Source organism: Triplophysa rosa, unplaced genomic scaffold (assembly GCF_024868665.1).
Source record: "Triplophysa rosa unplaced genomic scaffold, Trosa_1v2 scaffold203_ERROPOS1327802, whole genome shotgun sequence".
NCBI lineage: Eukaryota > Metazoa > Chordata > Actinopteri > Cypriniformes > Nemacheilidae > Triplophysa > Triplophysa rosa.
Window position 1 is genome coordinate 75,703 of NW_026634220.1, and position 19,533 is coordinate 95,235.

A 19,533-nucleotide genomic window follows, 5' to 3' on the forward strand; every position below is an offset into this window, starting at 1 on the left:
TATTATTTACTATAGAGTGACCTTAACAGAGAAGACTTGAGTCTTGAGCACTAAAACCTGAGGGTCTTGCTGTGTAGATGCAGCAAGTCTGGAAACAAAAATCAACAAAAAAAACAAAGCCAACACAACTCAAATGATGTAGAAATGTTATTTGAATGTAACAGAGTGCAGATCAAGGACAGTGGATGTAAAATGCAGCAGATACACTGCAGATCCCCCTTGTTTTCTAAGGATTCGCAATAATTGTGGTTATCCGACGTCACATAATTGCGATGAGACGATTATTTATTAATTGTGAGAGCCCTAGCTGATAATTCTGGCCACTGACAAAATAACAGGCTTGACTTATTGATCACATCATTTTTACAGTCTAGGAAAAACTCAATAAAAAGCTTCGAGTCCCAGCCTGAATAATCGAACCCAACATCATTTGTTTTTACATTCACACCAATAAACTGAATGTTTAAAATCATGTCTGCGCCTGAAATCATTTACTGAGATATATCTGTATATCATTCACTCAATATTCCAGCACCACAGGAGAAACTCAGTTTATATAGAACTTTATTTCATGTTCTCATACATTTTGCAGTCTCTGATGCTTGTATCTAAAGACATCTCAGATGGAGTTGCTCTGTCTTTTATACGTAACAGTATACATTTGTGGCAAAACAATAGCAAACACAACCCAAACTTTGTGCTTTTCCTTTTTTCCCTGTATTTTTGGTACTTCTAATTGTTTTAACATAGTCACAAAAACAGACAAAGAGTTTGCAATATTTCTTACACCGGCATGCGCACAATGATCTCGACCTTGATCAGAACAACACCAGACAACATCCTGTTTGTTTGTTTATTTGTGGTACTTTTTAAATTAGCATATTAATGCAAGTCTGCTATTCTTGTTTTTTACAAGTATGGTTCCGCCTGTCCTCTGTAGTTTTATAGGGGTTAAAAAAAGACAGAACAAGGGGACGTTGCTGTTAATACACCAGGCAACATTTTAACAGGATTTGTGCATCTAAGAAAGCACTATCGGACTCCTCGCCAGGCGTCTCTTCTTGCTGTCCTATTTTCAAAAAGTTGCTCTGTATAGTGTATTCAGCTTTACTTTCTGACTTTGAAACCGGTATTTATGCTATACGCTGACTTGACATAACAATTTACATGCAAGTCACTGTATTGTCATGAACAAGTGAGCCAAATGTCTAGAGAATTTTCTTCGTTCGGAATGAGACACATACAATCTAGCATTCAAAGCCTTGTACTGTCATTCAAAGCTCAGTGTGCTTGTGAAAATACAAAGAAAACAAACCATGATAAATAGAACTTTGCAATAAATAAGATGTTCACATACTCCACACATTCCTTAATGGGCACAATGATAAATAATCTTTCATTTCAATCTGAAGACTATTTACAGTGTATTTTTAATGCATCATTTATTTCTCATAGTTCACAAAAAACAAAGTCTCAATAGAAACTACATACACACTTTTGAGGTTTTTGTATATAATATTTTTGAAGTCTATTTAATGCATGTGGAAAAACAAAACTGTGTGGCATCATAGAGTGATGTGTTTTTTATTAAGTCCCGGTTTATGTCAGGGAAGGTTTGGAATTGAATAAAATAAATCAAACATCGACTACAGGAATTGACTACAGTAACATTTTATCCCCACATTTTTATTTCCTGGGCATTTTTACACCAAGGGCTTGTTTTGTTTCTTATCCTGGCTTGTTGTGTTTTCTTGTAGTTTGCACTGAAAGCTGGAGGCAAATAATATAATTCTTACCATCTGTGGAAATTTATGAATACTTGCAATTTATTTAGATAATTATTTAAAATGACGGCACTAGTTCGGTAGAAAATAATATATACACTAATAAGCCATGAGTTTAAAAATAACCCTTGAACATGTTTTATGTTAAATCAAACTCAGAAGTGATAGCGTAACACTGTGATCTCAATGGAAAGCTCAATATGGATTAGATGCTGATCCATTTTTTGTAATTCTCTTAGAATAAGACGGAGACACAATTGCACAATCTTACAGAGACATGATCATTTAAGAAAACATGATAGTGGCCATTTCCTCATTATTATACTGACAGAACATTGAGGAACAAAGATTACTGCAGAATATTGAAAAATGTGCAGATGTGAACCTGCTGAGAGTTGTATATTTGTTGTAAACGTGTACTCTGTGCACAGAAGTCCAACGCTATCTGCGCTTTTAAAAAAAGGTGCTTCAAAAGGTTCTTTGATGCCATAGAAGAACCTTTCCGGTTCCGTAAAGAACCTTTAACATCTGAAGAACCTTTCTGTTTCACAAAAGGTTCTTTGTGGCGAAAAAAGGTTCTTCAGATTATAAAACGTAAGGAAGAGATGGTTCTTTAAAGAGCCTTTGACTGAATGGTTCTTTGTGGAACCAAAAATGGTTCTTCTATGGCATCGCTGTGAAGAACATTTTAGCACCTTTATTTTTAAAAGTGTATGACAGCTTGTTTATGTGAACAAATGATAATATGCTGGACATTTGGATTCATCATCAAATAGACATTTAAATATATGAAATAATATGAAATATAGACATTTATCATAAATTTGATGTTATCAAACATCAGAAAAATAAGACCATCAACCAAAAGTATTGATGTTCCAGCATTGTATAACAGAATTTGTTTTTGGTTTAATTAAAATTCTAAGTTAAAGATTATAAGTTTTTATGGGGGGGTATAGTAGTTATATTTGTATTGAATAAAAGGAGAAAATACCCAGATCACATGATCGTGACCAATGTGTTGTGCCTGCACAGCACTGCATCAATGCAACCAAAACTTCTGGCTGTCAATCAATTGGCTGAAGTTTATGTGATTACGAATATGTGCTTTAGGTGAGTTGTGCTCATGTATGACAAACAACATTTTCACAATGAGGTCTCTTTCCCTTCTGTTACTTTATGATACTTTATTACATAAGTATGATAAAAACACTGCATTAATATTTCGTTCGTCTTTCTCCGTAATTACAGAAGTGCAATTATTAAAAAAGACTATTTTATTTTATGTTATTTACAAGTGATTTGTAATGCTATTATTTGACACTACTATGGCCTGTGTTTGGAAATGTGCAAGAACTAATAAATAAAGTCCTTAAAGTATCGAGATGATAAATAATATATCATATTATACGTGCCATTGTCTCTGTCTGCAATCATGTAATATTATTTTTTTTCCAGTAAGTAGAGCTCATGATGAGGGGCTGGAGGCCAGAATTTGACTAGCGCTCACAGTATATTCATTTATATTCTAATTCAAAAGGATTCTTTGTAAAAGGCCCATCATTACCCATCTAACTGTACCTGACCTTTGGTTTTATCTTCACAATTAGCTTTAAACGTATTGCTAGTGTTCATCTGGTGAATTACTACTTCACAGGAATATCCTCATTTTCTCCTTTTACATTAGCACATTCATGCTATTATCAGAGGCTCTAGAAAATAAATAAAATGCTTGAAATGTCACTGCAAGTCTATTGAGGTTTTCTGAAAATGTGACTTTTACTTGGACAAAGTGACTCATTGTTCTAATGTTTAAATATTATCACCTAGTGTAACATTTGGAATCAGCCGTAACAATCTCATTACAATTCATAACTATTTTGCACTTTTGCACATTTGAAAATCTGCTTTCGCCCCAGTGGTTGTGTGTTAAGGGTGGACCTTCATGTTCGTTTTTCTAATAATCTAACAATTTTTGTAAGACTCACACGGGACAAATTCATACAAAATCACCACCACATGTTCCTTATAAATCAGGTAATTCATTAAGTTGTTTTTCCCTAAAAGTATAAACTTTGCACTTTAACGTTATTTAACTTTTATTGATTGACAGACCAACATCGCGTCAAAAAATGGCGCAAATATGGGGCGGGGCTTTCTGTTTGACCAGCCAATGACAGCCGGAGTTGAGGGACCACATACAACATTTGGGTACCAAAATCCGGCAGACCTACGATCGCGCTACAGGGGGTCCGGGGATTACCGGGGCTGGTTGCGAACGCTTTACGGTCTCTGTCGGTCTGTTCACAACGTTCACGTCCTGGTGGGTCCCCTCGGGAGTTTATTGGGAGAAATAACTAACATACAGGAGTTTCACGGTAGAAATAACGGGAGATGGGTGTGAAAAATGGGAGGCTCCCGGCCGAAACGGGAGTATGGACAGGTATGGGCACCATGCACTTTGAATCAGTTTATTTTTACAGCAATTACACATTTCACCTTTAGCAAAAGATTTTTCAAGACTGAACAAAATGCTAATCGTCTTTGAATGTCTAGCCACATTTTTGATAATAAATGAATAATATCTTTAAAACAGCCCTCATATTATAGATGGTTTGGAGATTTTCAGGTAAACTGATGTGATGTTCCGACTGTTCACCAGAGGCAACTGAAGTTATTACATTTAGGAAAGTAGGAAACATCATAATAGAACAGGAAATGAACGATTAAGAGGCAGATCATGTTTTCCCACTTTCATTGTAATCTGAACTTGGCATCAGTTGCTTAAAATAGTATTTATAGGATAATTTTTCTTCTTTTACAATATAAGAGTATGCTATTACGCCAGGCCGCACTGAGGTCTGACTAAAACGTTTTATAGTAAATACATTTCAATAGCAGCAAGTGATGACATGTTTCTTTCCAAAAACAAAACAAAAACGAGACTTAAATTTAAAGCTGCAATCGGTAACTTTTGCCTCTCTATCGCCATCTCTGTTTGAAACATGAAATAGCAGGTTACTTTACGTACTTATCATTACGTGGGTTGAAGTCAATTGACATCAATCTGACGTTTCCTTCGAAAACCTACCCACTTTTTTGTTTTGAAAAGGGTTACAGATTGCCGCTTTAAAAAAGTTAACATAAAATATACATAAGCTGCTTGATATTGGTTTGTCTGACATTGACAGGACATCATTTCTGATATGAACGAGATCCTTCATAAACCACTACACACAATATACCATAAATTACCATTTGAATTATTATCAACTATGTACCTAATCAGAATCAGCAAATATTACTTTGTTTTCATGGTAAACATATCATCAGAAGCCATTCATTTATATCATCTACACAGACATTGCACAACCCTATAAACTGTGTGTTTGTATACTTCAGTGTATTGTATTTCTTTTCCTGTACAATGCTGTTCCCAAACATTCCGTACTCAACCTTTGATCTCCTCCCAAGTGTAAGCCATCACACATTCCCTTGTGAAATATCATATTTTAATCAATATGTTTCAGGAAACAAGTTTCAAAGGCCTAATGCGATGCTATCGGGTTTCTGCCCGCGACGTCACAACTATATCTAGAGGGACCTGAAGGGGTCACTGATTGTACGTAAATGGAGCGTGCAAAATCCAAAAAGGGAAAGCGGATTTGGCTTTGTGGTCTCCTGTGCTTCTGCAAGTGTTGAAATGGAAACCCTCTCTCTCGTCCGCCAGGGCAGTGGCTATTCTTAGAGAGGGCACGATGAGGAGCGCATGCATTATTTATGAGCTGGATACACATTCATCGTTCAACCTCTGGGCCACCTCAACTCAATCTCTGTGTCACTAACATAGGGATGTCAAAAGTTCACTTGTAACACACACAACCGAGCACAAATTTGAGTTCACCTGTGCTAGCTCGAGCGCAACTGAAGGGACGGGTAGCCGTGCATACCTCGCGTCTCTACAAAAATGTGTGTTTACAAGTAATGAAAACAGAAGAAGAGCTGGTCACCAGCATACAGTATGTTGGGTTTTAGATGTTGGGATGCTGGCATGACAGGCTTCTTGACTTGTTCAACCAGCAATACTAGTCTGGTCAACCCATTTAACTAGACATACCTGCTATGATGGTTGCTCAAGCAAAGCAGTATATACCAGCTTGGAACAGTTCACGCTGGTTTAAAATGGCATTTTCCAGAGGGAATGAACTGTTAACCCTGGGTATCGACCAAGACTGAAAACTAATATATCGTCAGAGGCAGTAGGCTAGTGATAGTAACAATAGTGGTAGTGATAGTTTGAACATGTACATTGTCAATGATTTAGTTTTGAAAACAGTTCGCAAGTTCTCCCCGTCCCTCAAAGACGATACTTGCGCAGGAGGTCGGCCTGCCACATGTACTTGCGTTCCGGAAAGTGCTCAGGGATCTTAATCTTGCGAAAATCCTGGATGCACTTCTCCAGCTCCTCCTCCGCAGTCAGCTTTTCTTTCGCCGGACGCTTCTTGCACGTACTGGTGTCCCGCGAACTGGCGGTGAGCGTCCGCAGAAGGTCACTCTTGCGACGTTGCTCGGACTGCTGCTGCTGGAGGAGATGTTGGACGGGACCTTTCTTGGGAGGTCGGTCCAACGTCTGCACGTGCGTCTGCCGGCTCACTGGGCCACGGATGACGGTACCTTGCGGGGAGCTGGCCTCGGAATGGCTCTCAGAGCTGGAGGTGGAGAGCTCGTTGAAGGATGTTCCACTTTCACCTTCGCCCTCTCCTTTGTGACCTTTACAGCAGCAGTCGCAAGGCGGAGATGACCAGCGGGAAGGGCCACCTGGAACACAAAGGAGGAGGATGAGTTCACATGAGACTGAAGAACACATTTGACCTTCGGACATCCATGAACTCACTATGTTGCATGTTATCGAGGATTCAGAATTCATGCTAAGGATGCTAAGTAGACCAAGGGAAACCTGTTACGGCATTATCATTTACATTTACAATACATCATCTTCATACAATATATATATATATATATATATATATATACACTGTACAGTATATAGGGTTAATAAAAATCAATCTTGTGAAAACAATGCTAATCTTTGCAGCAGTTCGATAAGCCTTACTTCACAAAAACACCGTACACTCGTGTCAAGTACAAAGCTCTGCAGTCAGGAGTGCGAGGCGGAGAAAATTCAGCCTTATTACCTAACACAGTATTTGGAAATGAAGCCAATTACACAGGCTGTGTTTTCCAAGGCCCGTCACTGATGAAGTGTGTGTGTTATTCTCCACCACGCTGATTCGTGCTATTTCACAACACTGATCCATGTCAGATTTTTAATTATGCAACCTCATCCATTTGCATTTAATTATGCAAATGAGAGTCGGGGTGTCAGAAATGATTCACGGCGAGAGAGACTGCACTTGATCAAGCCCATTAGGCGTCTATATGGATGTTTGTGCACAAAGTCAGGGCCACACAGCAATAATTAAACATAATACAAATGATAATTGTGCAGTTGCGTCCACGTTTAGCAAAAAGATACATTGGAGAGATAAAGATTTCCATCTATTTGTATTGTAGGCGACGATCTTTCAAATGCAATGCATTGAGATTGCACATATAACTATGGATCTATATTCTCCAAATGTCTTTGGATTAAAGAAGCTAAAACAAACAAAGATATATGGTATGTGCATAAAAGTGACGTGTTTAAAAATTCTGTATTATGGCTTTACATCACATTTATGGATGTTGGTCATTGAAACATTTCTATACATAAACAAGATATATTCACTTGATGACATGTATTTTGTGATGTTTTTGCTTCAAAGCTGTTTGCAAACGTGGTAAAAAATAATCTTAATTCAAAAGCAAAAAAAAATAAAAAATTATTTTTCATATGTTTGGCAAAAACATCAACATTTTTTGTAATGACATAAATCTTGTTTTATTTTGCTTCCTTAGAAAAACATCTGTGTTCAAAATGTTTAGATTGCATTGGGATAGCAAAACAGGGGTACGAATATGCTTTCTTTTGCGTGTACACAGACGGTTTAAGAGTTAGCCACCACGTCCTTACTAAAATGTAACATTTTAGCTTCTTTGAGATTACAGTTCTGCAGAGGTGTAAAGAGTACCTGAAAACCATACTTAAGTAAAAGTACAGATACCTTGCAGTGAAAATTACTCCATTACAAGTTACAAGTCACCAATTCCAAAACGACTTCAGTAAAAGTCTCAGAGTATCTGATTTTAACAGTACTTGAGTATTTTACTCATACTGAATGTAGGCTCAAAGAAGCACTAGTCCTCAACACTTAAGAGACACGTCAGTGAAAAACAGTTGATTCGTGAGGAGAGCAATCGCATTTATTTTCTTAAATCATAATAAGACTGAACACCTCAAAATTGCAACAAATCATGGTCGACACCATAACCTACGTCATTACAAACACCCTAAGTCTCATTTAAGCTCAAGTGCTCATAAGTAAACCAAACTCCTTCAAAAGGGTCTCTTCAATATAACAGATAAATAAAATAATGTTAAGTAGAATTAAAAAGTCAAAGCCTTTTTGCACTGGACATGCTGGTTTGGGCCTCATCGCCAGCTGCAGTCATGTCCTCATTTCACATACACTGTTAGCCCTTACCTGCCATTTCTACAGTAATACATTGGCAACACTGTTGCCAGCTAGTTACTGTAGGTGTTTTACAGTAAACTACTGCAATGGCTGTTTGAAGATACATTATTAAAGAATCTATTAACGCACTTAAGTCACACAGTCTTAGATGAACAAGTGTAAATAACAGATGAACACAATAAATCTGTCAAGATTTCACCAGAGGAGAATTAAACACAAACATCAATAACATCTTCACATATTACAGACACCACTTTCACTTTATTTCTGTCATCTGTGTAAGATCTTATTGAGATTGAACTCTAGTTCATAGTGGTTCAATTATGTTTTAAGTCACCATTATGGCGATCAGTGTTTGCTTTGGTTGGACTCTTTGACTTTCTTGTAGCTTTAAAATGTACACTTATACAATAACACTGAAAGGGACTTTACAGGAACCGCAACTTTATGTTTGCTTAGTAACTGAAGATACATCTGAAAGAATTCAATCATTAAATAATAATAATATAGCATTTAAGATTTATTAAGATATGTTTGGTAAAGTGATTACATGTTATAATGGAAAGATCTCTGTCAGAAAATCTTTCTTTGCAATTGAGACACAGTTAGACACTTGACATACAAACCTCATCAATGGTGACAAACAATCATGAATGAGTTTTGTACTATGTACCCAGCATGCATTGCAGCATGAAGCTGTTCAGTTGATTGTCACCATTGTTGAGATTCATATGTGAATTGTTCATTTCTCTGTGTCCGACTCATTCTATAGGTTAATATTTTGTCTATATAGTGTGAGAGCACTTTTGAAAATTGAAATACTATACATTCTTTTTACTGGTTTACATCACTTCATGGCAATAGTCCCACCATATGGTCAAATTTTGAGCAAACATGTTTAGAGCACATTTAGGAAGAGTTAGTTTTAAAAATAAGAGCTTTTGTAGATGTGTGACCTACAGTAACTAGCTGGCAACAGTGTTGCCAATATATTACTGTAGAAATAGCGGGTAAGGGCTAACCGTGTGTAAACCGCCAGCGATTGACATCTACCTGATACTGCACTCATATTCATATAAAGAAGCCATGTTGACAAGTTTTTGTAAGTTAGGGCAAAATCCACAAGATTGTAGTACCTTCATTGCCCTGTAAATGGCAATATTAATTATAAGATAGGTGCCATGCAAAATGTAATGTGTAACTGCATTAGTCATTACAAATGTAGTGGAGTAAAGAGTACATATACTTGTTCAAAAATGTAGTTAAGTAGAGAGTAAAAGTTGCTAATATCTTTAATACTCAGTACAACTACAAAGTAGCCAAAAAGATACTTAAGTAAAGTAACTAAGTACATTTACTCCAATACTTTACACCACTGCAGTTCTGCACATTCTGGGCACTCGCTCAACCTACTTACAATGTGCCACCTTGCAAAACTTTGAAACAGCATTGAAAAAAGGTTTAAGATTACAAAAACAAAAGTCAGTCAAACGTGTTCAAACTTTTGCCTGGTAGTGTATAAACAAGCAAAAATTCATGTGTTTGCAGTTTGGCCACGAAAATCAAATGACTTGTAATCAGACTAGAATTTAAGACTTAACCACATTTTGTAAGCAGCCAAGTATTTATTGAATAATAATGTAACTGTTATTCCAAGTCCATCAAAGATGAATCAGAGGAAATTAAAAGAAGTGCATAATCATGCAAAGCTGTAAGAGGCAGTAAAATATGAGTTGTTCATTTGCTGCAGAGGAACTACTTGGCAATAACAGTATTGATCCGACCTTGTAAGAAATTGCCAAACTCTGTATGAAATAAAATGAATGTACTTTGTTGCAAAAGTGTGCTGCAAAAGTGCCCAATCATAATAAAATACCTTTACTCAGTTAGTGTGAGAAAGATATTCATCCAAGAACCAATGAGATTTGACGTTATCAAGTATTTGGATGTAGTGCTCTGATCACTTCAGACTGACTGTGAACAAACATAAAACGAGCCTTAACATATTTTTATTATGATTCATTAAAGAAACAGTTCTGTCATCATTTCCTCACCATTATGTTGTTTCAAATCTGTATACATTTTGATGTTCTGCTGAACACAAGGATAGATTTGGATAGAAAATGTTTGTAACCAAACAGTTCTGGGGCACTATTGACTATCATAGTAGGAAACAACTACTACTATGGAAGTCAATGGTGCCCCAGAACTGTTTGGTTTCCCATATTCTTCAAAATATCTTCTTTTGTGATCAACATAACAAAGAAACGTATACATGTTTGGAACAACTTGAGGGTTATTAAATGATGACATCATTTTCATTTTTAGGTTAAACAAAGCTTTAAAGTCCCAGTGAAAGTAAAAATGACAATTCTTATTTTTTCATGAAACATTGCAGCGTTTATAGTAAGTAAATAGCTTATCAATTTGGGTCATTTTCGTTTTAAAATTCATGTGCCCTCATAATCTTGTGTTAAAATCAGAAAATGCACTTCCACCCTGAAATGACTATCCATCTCAAATGACGTAAATTAGATGGCTTGGGCGGAGCATCCGTTAACTCCTCCCCTTCAACTGTCAGTCTGCTGCCAGTTTCATTTCAAAATCAATGCAACAGCTGTTTTTACACATCCAATCAATTCGCAGTGAAAAACGCAAGCCACGCCCACTCATTTACTTCTTTGAAATTCCTTTTCACTCGGAAATGTGTAAGAATACGAAAGTAAAAACGATCGCAACTTCCAGTTCACGGGGACTATAACAAAGGACATAGTAACTTTGGGATGTGTAGGCTTCGGCTGTTCATTCAGAAAATGATGTTAAAAATGATAAGAAATTTATATATTTTTTCCTTCATTATTTTATGTATTTACATTTTTTTATTTTATTCTATTATTTTATCCATTATATATTATTCTATTAAGGAAAAATGAACAGTTCTCAGAGAAGACTTTCGATACATTATTGGGTTTTTATCACACTTCACTTTTTATAATCCATATTGATCCAACCCCAACCTGGCACAGCAGAGGACCCACAAACATTTCTTGAACTTGCTTTTACAGTATAATTATGTGGCAAAGATGGAATGCATTTGTGTCACTTGGTATAAAAAGGGACCTTTGATCGATGAGTGTTTTGAAGAATGAGCCCTGACTTCATCAGAATGAGCTAAATCTGCCGGTGGCCGATTTTTTTGTCCAAATGGAATTAACATGATGCACCAAAGTAATGTTGACAAACGCCATACATTTGAAAACATGATGAATAATAAGGTCATGGGCTGTTTTGTTTTTGTAGCAGGGTACACCGACCCTCATAATCAGGAATCTTAGTAAGAAGAACCCTTTATAGCTGCACTTAAGTGGTAATTGTATTCTTTAGGAGAGCTCTGCTGTCCCTGTGGGCTGTGCACTTATCCTCTGACGTCTGCTTCAGAGCACATGAAGTGTGTCGGAGATGTCCGCAGCTAATAAAAGCCATGATTGTGTATCCTGTACATATATCGAGATATGTACTTGTATGGGAAGCTTATTTTTTATCAGACTGGTTAAAACTGATAAAAAAGGCAACAGTAACTCAAATCAAATGCACATTGCATCTCTGAACACACAACACGTCAAACATGGAAGCAGATGGGCTACAGCTGCAGAAGACCACACTGGGTGTCACTCCTGTGGTGGAACAGATGCAGACGACAAATCTACAGCAAATGCCATCATGTTAAATCTCGACCAAAATATGTATGACTTTCATCTCTTCTGTGGAAAACAAAAGAAGATATTTTGAGAAATGTCTCAGTGGTTTTGTGTCCATACAATGACAATGGGGGTCAATTTTGTTTGGTTACCAACGTTCTTCAAAATATCTTCTTTTGTGTTCTGCAGAACAAAGAAAGTCATTCAAGTTCGGAATGACATGAGGGAGGGTAAATGATGATATAATTTTCACTAGCAATGCAAAGTTTGAGAAGAAATCTGTACTATTTTCCATTTACACATAAACTGTACTGAATTCAAAACACAAAAAAACATAATTTTTAAAAGTCAGTTCTTAAATCTGATCCAAGAAATGAATTCATGGCTCAGTGTAAACACCTAGCATGTCCGGACACCACTGAAAATTGAGCCGCCACGATCACCTCCACATTTTAGCCTGTCTGGGATGGCAGGAGCTCTCTCTACAACATCTGACAGGAGCACAACCCCTGTCACAGCCTGCCGCCCTCCACGAGCCCACCGCCGAGATCCGATCAATCCGCTGTTTCAACACATACCGGCTCGATCTGTCCGCACGACCGCACGCCCATCCATCTTCACTAGCGCTCCGGCCGTATCAATACATCACACAGCCGGTGGAGGTGTCTGAGCTATTGGCCCCCTATCGATTCCTGTCATATAGCGTGGCGATACGCTGAAAATGCCATGGAAAGATAAACGTTAGCGCTGCCATGCGAGCGAATAGTCTCTCTCATTGGCATTTGTTTTGCTTGGTGGTGTCACATCAGTGATTCAGGTGGTTTTAATGAATTAGGACTGACGCTCCTGGAACAGATCCCATTCTGTGTACTCAAGACTTAGAAGGGGCGATTAGCAATACATTTGTTAATGTATTATCCATATTACAACTCATTCTGGCCAGAAATCAACAACTTGTCATATCCAAAGAGGTCTATGATACTATATGATTCTCATTCATCTCCATGGCAGTTACTTGGCTGGCGCAAGACTTTTATGACTATCTGGAACTGTGATGTCAAAGTCCAAAGTCCAGAAGTCCATTTTACACTTTAAAAAGCTTGCAAAAATGTTATTTTGTCAGAATACTTGGAGACTTTTAAACGAACGTCAAGGCAGACATCCAATTTAACCAATGGCGTACACATAGCATGGATCATGGCAACCCTGACCCCCTGACATTAAAGGGATCGTTTATCCAAAAATTCTCTCTACATTCTGGTTACATTCTGGTAACCAAACAACATTGACCCCCATTGTTTAGACACAAAACCACTGAGACATTTCTCAGAATATCTTCTTTTGTGTTCTGCAGAAGAAAGAGTCATATACAGGTTTTGAACGACATGACGTCAGACATAAATGACTGAATTTTTATTTTGGAGTGAACTTTCCCTTTATTACTACACATTAATTCATCTGTCCATGGTGTTATACATGCAAATATCAAATCCTTTATTTTGCTTTCAGAATATTTAACTGTAACAATAGCTATAAATTGCTTCATCATATTATGCTACGCCTTTCATTTTGCGGTGTATTAAACAAGTATTTCCGATGTTTTGTCTGTGAGTCAGAGCGTGACAAAGTCTCTATTATTCTTTGATATCCGATAGATCTTCATGCATAACATTTCCAGAGTATTCTTGCATCAGGCGTCTCCTTTAAGCTAAACATAGCTCCACTTGATGTGCCAGAACGTGTTTGTGTGTCAGCATGCTCGTCCTTGTGTCTTATTTTATCCCTACCGAGCATCAAGATGCTCTCCGTGTAGACTTAAAGCAAGACTGCTTCAAGACAGATTACTGCAGATTACAAGTATGGCACATTTCACAAGAAAAAGGGCTTTACAAGCTTTCAAATCCATTTTGTTCTACAGCCGAGATAAAGAGACGCATTGCACAGCAGCAATTACATGAGTTTGCATCATGAATCTTTTCACATCCTTTTCAATAATTATGTCAAAACATTTCATATTACCCCATCAAGGTCCTCTTATGTATTTATGTGATCATTCAAATCATCACTATCAGAGCCTGGGCAAGTGTGTAATCTTTAAGAATCCTCTTTCATCTCCAAAAATGACAGAAGTAAATCCTGCCGTTTGCATTGGATTTCCTTCCTGCTGATTCAATGCCAAGAGGAATTCGTTTCACAAAATAGCATTCGACATTTCGAAAGACAGGGAAAAACTGATGTAAAATGAAACTATTTTTCTGATTTATTGCATAGATTAAAATGCTGAAATTCATTTCTCTCTAACTTTCCTTTGTGCATGTAGGTCTTTCAGACCATTCAGAGATCTTCTTGACATTGAGATTGCTCATACTACTCGAGAGCCCACACGTATTATTACATTCCGTAAATGGCAATCAATTGATTATGCTGTTTTTGTAAATTCGATTCTCTCCACCCTAAATGATATGTTCTCTGCTTCACTCGAGGATAAAATTTCATCATTTAACAATGCTCTCACATCCAATCAAATCAAATCACATCCAAAGATGTTTTTGCTCCCCTAAAAACACGTCACGTCTCATCGGCCCCCTGGTATAATGATGACTTGCGTTTGCAGAAAGTTGCTTGTCGGAAACTGGCGTTGCACAGGTTTAAACGTGTTTTACCAAGCTTGGAGAGACTGTTTGGCACATTATAGAGTGTCTATTGATACTGCAAGATCTACATTTTATTCATGTATTATTGAAAATAATCAAAATAATCCTAGAAAGCTTTTCCACACAATTAACCGTTTACTCAATGCAGATGCTTCCAGCTCCTTGACTACATCTGATCAGTTATGTAATGATTTTCTTCAGTTCTTCAGTGAAAAATTTGTTAATGTCCGCAAACCTATATGTAGTTCTTCTGGGCCTGCTGTTTCAACAGTTAATTCACAAACCTTCTCTGCTACCCCATTCTTTAAATTTACTTCAGTACAATCTGAGTCTCTCTGCAGGCAGGTTTCTCGTATGAAAGTTTCCACTTGCAGTCTTTTTAAATCATGCTTTGACTATTTCTGTCCCTCAGTGCTTGCTAGAATTTTTTTTCTAACTATCGCCGATCTCGAATCTACCATTTCTGGCGAAACTCTTAGACGGTGTAGTTGCGGCCCAATTGAATAACCATCTATTGAAAATAACCAATTTGAGCCCCATCAATCTGGGTTTCGGAAACTGCACAGCACCGAGACTGCGTTTATCAAAGTCACTAATGACTTGCTAACAGCTTCTAATTCTGGCTCTATGTCCCTTCTTATTCTCTTGGATCTTAGCTTAGCCTTCGATACCATTGACCATGCATTGCTACTTAACTGTCTTGAATCTGTATTTGGCTTGTCAGAGACAGTTCTTGACTGGTTCAGGACTTATCTTACTGACCACAGGCAATTTGTCTGTATGGGTGGCTTTAGATCTAAGGTTGGTCCTATATATACTGGTGTCTCACAGGGGTCAGTATTGGTTCCCTTACTCTTCAGCATACACTCTCAAAAAAATCAGTAAAAATAGGGCACAATATACTGTCATGGTCCTGCCTTCTTGTTCTGGATTTTCTAGTCTTGTGGCAGGATCGTGACAGATCCCTTATGTTTAGTGTGAGAAAGTCATGGGATGTTTACCATTGATGTTCCATGTGCTTTCTCGTGTCTCGTCATTGGCCCCGCCCCTCTCGTTTCCCGTACTGCTTCCCTGCCGTGTCTCATGTTCCTCACCTGCCCCTCGTTAATTATCCTTTGTTTGTCTCCCTTTAAAATGCCCTCGTGTTCATTGTCCTGTGCTCGTTCGTTTTGGTTGTTTGCTATGTTGTCTATGCCCTGGTTCATGCACGTGTCTTCGTTAGCCTGCCTTGTCGGACTACCCCTTCATGTGGATTACCTTACCCGTGTCTGGATGTGCTTATGTATCATGTTGTGTTTGAGTTATTGTAAGTAGTTTTGGTTATCCTGCCTTCTTTTGGTTTTGCTTCCTCGTGGGAAGTCTTTTGTTTCCAGTTTTGTATTCCCTGTTATCGTGTCTGGTTTTCCCCATTGTGGGTTTTTGTTTGATTATTTATTAATAAAAGTCTGTTAACCCCTTCATCGCCGCTGCTGCCTGCGCTTGGGTTCTACCGCCACGTATACCATGACATATACTGTATTAATATGAAGGAATTTTCCGTATTCATTTTTACAGTCGTTTTACATGTATTTTGCATTTTAGCATTAACGGAAACGTTTGTACAATAAAGGAAAATTTACTGGTAATTTTCTGCCAGTACTTTATTCGTTTTTTTACGGGATTTTTTTCAAGTGTATCCACTAGGTGAACTAAGATCTCTTAACTTTTCTTATCATTTTTATGCTGATGACACACAGATTTATATTCATTCAAGACCAGGTCAACATGTGGACGTTGTGCATCTATCTAACTGTGTCGCTGTTATCAAGAACTGGATGTCTGATAATTGTCTGTCTCTAAATGGCTCCAAAACCGAAGTTATGCTCATTGGCTCTCCCCATCAGCTGCGAAATGCTGGCTCTATAACATTCTCTAACTATGAAGCTGCCTTGGAGTTTCAAAGCAAACTAAAAAATCTTGGAGTAATTTTTTATGCTTCGCTGTCATTTGAGCCTTTTATTCAGAATACGGTTAAGACGTCCTTTTTCCATTCTGAGAAATATAGCTCGCTTACGTCCTTTTCAGTTACTGAGAGGTTGATAAATTATTTTGTTTTTTTCATGTATTGACTATTGTAATGGTCTTCTTGCTGGAGTATCTAAAACCTCCATTAACAAACTACAATATGTACAAAACTCGGCTGCTAGAATTCTGTCTGGGACGAGGTCTGGTGATCATATTTCTCCGGAGTCTTTACACTGGCTCCCTGTCAGGTACCGTATTGATTTTAAAATCCTTATGTTAACATTCAAGGCTTTGCATGACCTGGCTCCTCAGTACCTGTCTGATCTGTTATTGCCTTACACACCATGTCAAAATCTAGTGTGACACTAGAATTGTTTCTTCTGAAACAATTAAACCTCCAGACTGGAAGAGTTCATTATAGGTGTGGTTTTGAATGTCACTACAATCCACAGTAGGAAAAAATAAAATCAAAATCAAAAGAACAAAAAAAAAGAGAAAGTATTTTTTCCTACTGTGGTAGTCAATGGGTGGCAAAATCTGTCTGGTTATAAGCATTCTTTCAAATATATTTCTCTGTGTTCATCAGAACAAAGACATTTACACAGATTTGGACGTGAGTAAATTATGACAGAATTTTCATTTTTGGGTGAGGTATCCCTTTAAGGGATAATACAATGTTCCTTGTGTAAATTGTTTCATCAGGTCTGACGCTGTTCCGCAACACATTGCTTTGCCTGCTGACTTCTCTCTGATAGTCTCTATGGCTCTCTAGCTGTGTTCAGCACTACTGCTTACAAAGAACAAACATATTAGATGGGCTTATTTCTCCAACTAACCACCAGCAGAAAGTGTTGATGCTGCATTTACAGCTGCACCTGGAGACAGATCGAGTCTGCCGATAAACAATGTTATGGTGAAGAAAACTACAGCAGCCTTGAGATCTCATTCCCCCTCTCACTGAACTGAACAAGTGTGTGATGAGATCAGAGTCAGAAAATCAGGAAAAAGACACGCTTGCTTGTTTAATAACTGAAGCAAAGTGAAGGTGGTGTGATGGCGGTTAGTAAAGAGCTGATACAGTAGACGATGGATCAATATGGTGAATCAGGAATGAATGCTCTTGTCATGGTTTAAATCTCACTCAAGACTTTTAATCTTAAGATTCCATGTGTTAACTAAAGTAAAACTACTAAAACATTTCTGTTAATCGATTAAATAGAGGCCTACAGTGAACATTATTGAAAAATGTAACTACGCAAACATTAGAAATAAAAATACATTTAGCTTAAATGACAATATCGAAAATATTGATAATGCAGGGCTCTAGATTACGACCAAATGGTCGCATTTTGCGACTATTTTAAAGGCGCAGTTCTTGAAAATCAGCGGTCACTAGCATTGTATTATAGTTTTGCAACGAATCTCTGAGTCATTTGCCCACCCCTCCCTTTCGAATTACGACGGTGGCCGCAACAGTAAAAAAAGACGTCGTCTACTGAGACCGCGGATAGCAGTGATACAAGCAACGATGTTTCTTTGCAAAGGTAAGGCAATATATTAACGTAATTAATCATTTAACATGTATTGTATTGCGAAAGTTACTGTTACAATTCTATAATTAGATATATTTCTTGCGTGCTATCTAGTACACGCTGAGAGTAGTGAAGTAACTAAAGTTAGCTTATCGTAAATAGCAACGCTGTTCAAAGCGTTTGATCTGACAGCGACATAGGCAGTTAGGTGTAAGTTAGTAGACGTTTGTCTCCCCCTTTGTAAAGTCAGGAACAACCGGAGTACGTACCACAGGGACAGAAAAACATTTTTATTCGGAGGTTATATGGCCATTTCTATAAAATGCTAACGTTACCGTTTCAACAAAACAGTTGTTTGGTAAACATTGAAAAAGTGGAAACATTGAAAATGTTGAATTATCTTACCAGTCTAACAGAAAACAGGCAACTTCGGCGTCACCTTGAAAACATTTGTCTTTCAACAGTGCCTTCCATCTGGTAATAGATACACCGATGTTTATCCTGGATTTCTGCCGCCGTTTGTCTCTAATTCGTCTGGCAGCATGACGTTTGCACTTCTTTGACGACGGAGATTCACACTCTTGTCAGCTCTTGTGCACAATACGCATGGTCCTCCATTTTATCAAAACTTCTAAGACAGAACAATCAGTTGCTTCACCTAGACGACAACTACTCCTCCTTCTCTCCGTACTACGATTCAGTGATGACGCAAGCTGCGTCTAAAAACACACACAAAGACCAACATATAGGAAACGCGCTCTGTAGAGCTGTTTGTCCGTTAGAGCTTACTGTACAAAACATGGCTGCGCAACATAACAAATTCCATGTAGATAGGCCCGCTCCCTATGTAGATACAACTGATTTATTCTAAGGTAATAAAAACATAACTTTTCATTATGTAAGGTTTTTATACACATCTAAAGACACAGTTTTGTATGTTATATTGCATTTCTGTTAATAGATCATACAAAACATCCCACACTGTACCTTTAACTGCCAGTGGGACAAGTTTTTCTTAATGGTCGCACTGGTGCGACTACCAAACTGATCAATAAATTATTTTTGCGTGTAGTAAATTTAATACGCAGAAATGTTATATTGCGCAAGCGGCGCATTCAGTCACTCATTTTCGTCCCCCCTCCTTCAACCATTCACTTATCTATCAGTGCCCCCGCCCCCAAAGACGTTGCCAGTTTTGCCAACTTGGCGACTTTGTTGCTAGATTT

General features: G+C 37.7%; 1 protein-coding gene across 1 annotated transcript; it reads right to left on the bottom strand.

Moving 5' to 3' along the window:
- Positions 1 to 553: 553 nt before the first annotated feature.
- Positions 554 to 18,803, bottom strand: LOC130549980 (BTB/POZ domain-containing protein KCTD16-like; the record flags this gene model as incomplete). Its single annotated transcript, XM_057327310.1, has 2 exons — positions 554 to 6,602; positions 18,747 to 18,803. Coding segments are annotated over 2 exons (518 nt in total), but the record flags the coding sequence as incomplete, so codon positions are not given.
- Positions 18,804 to 19,533: the final 730 nt, after the last annotated feature.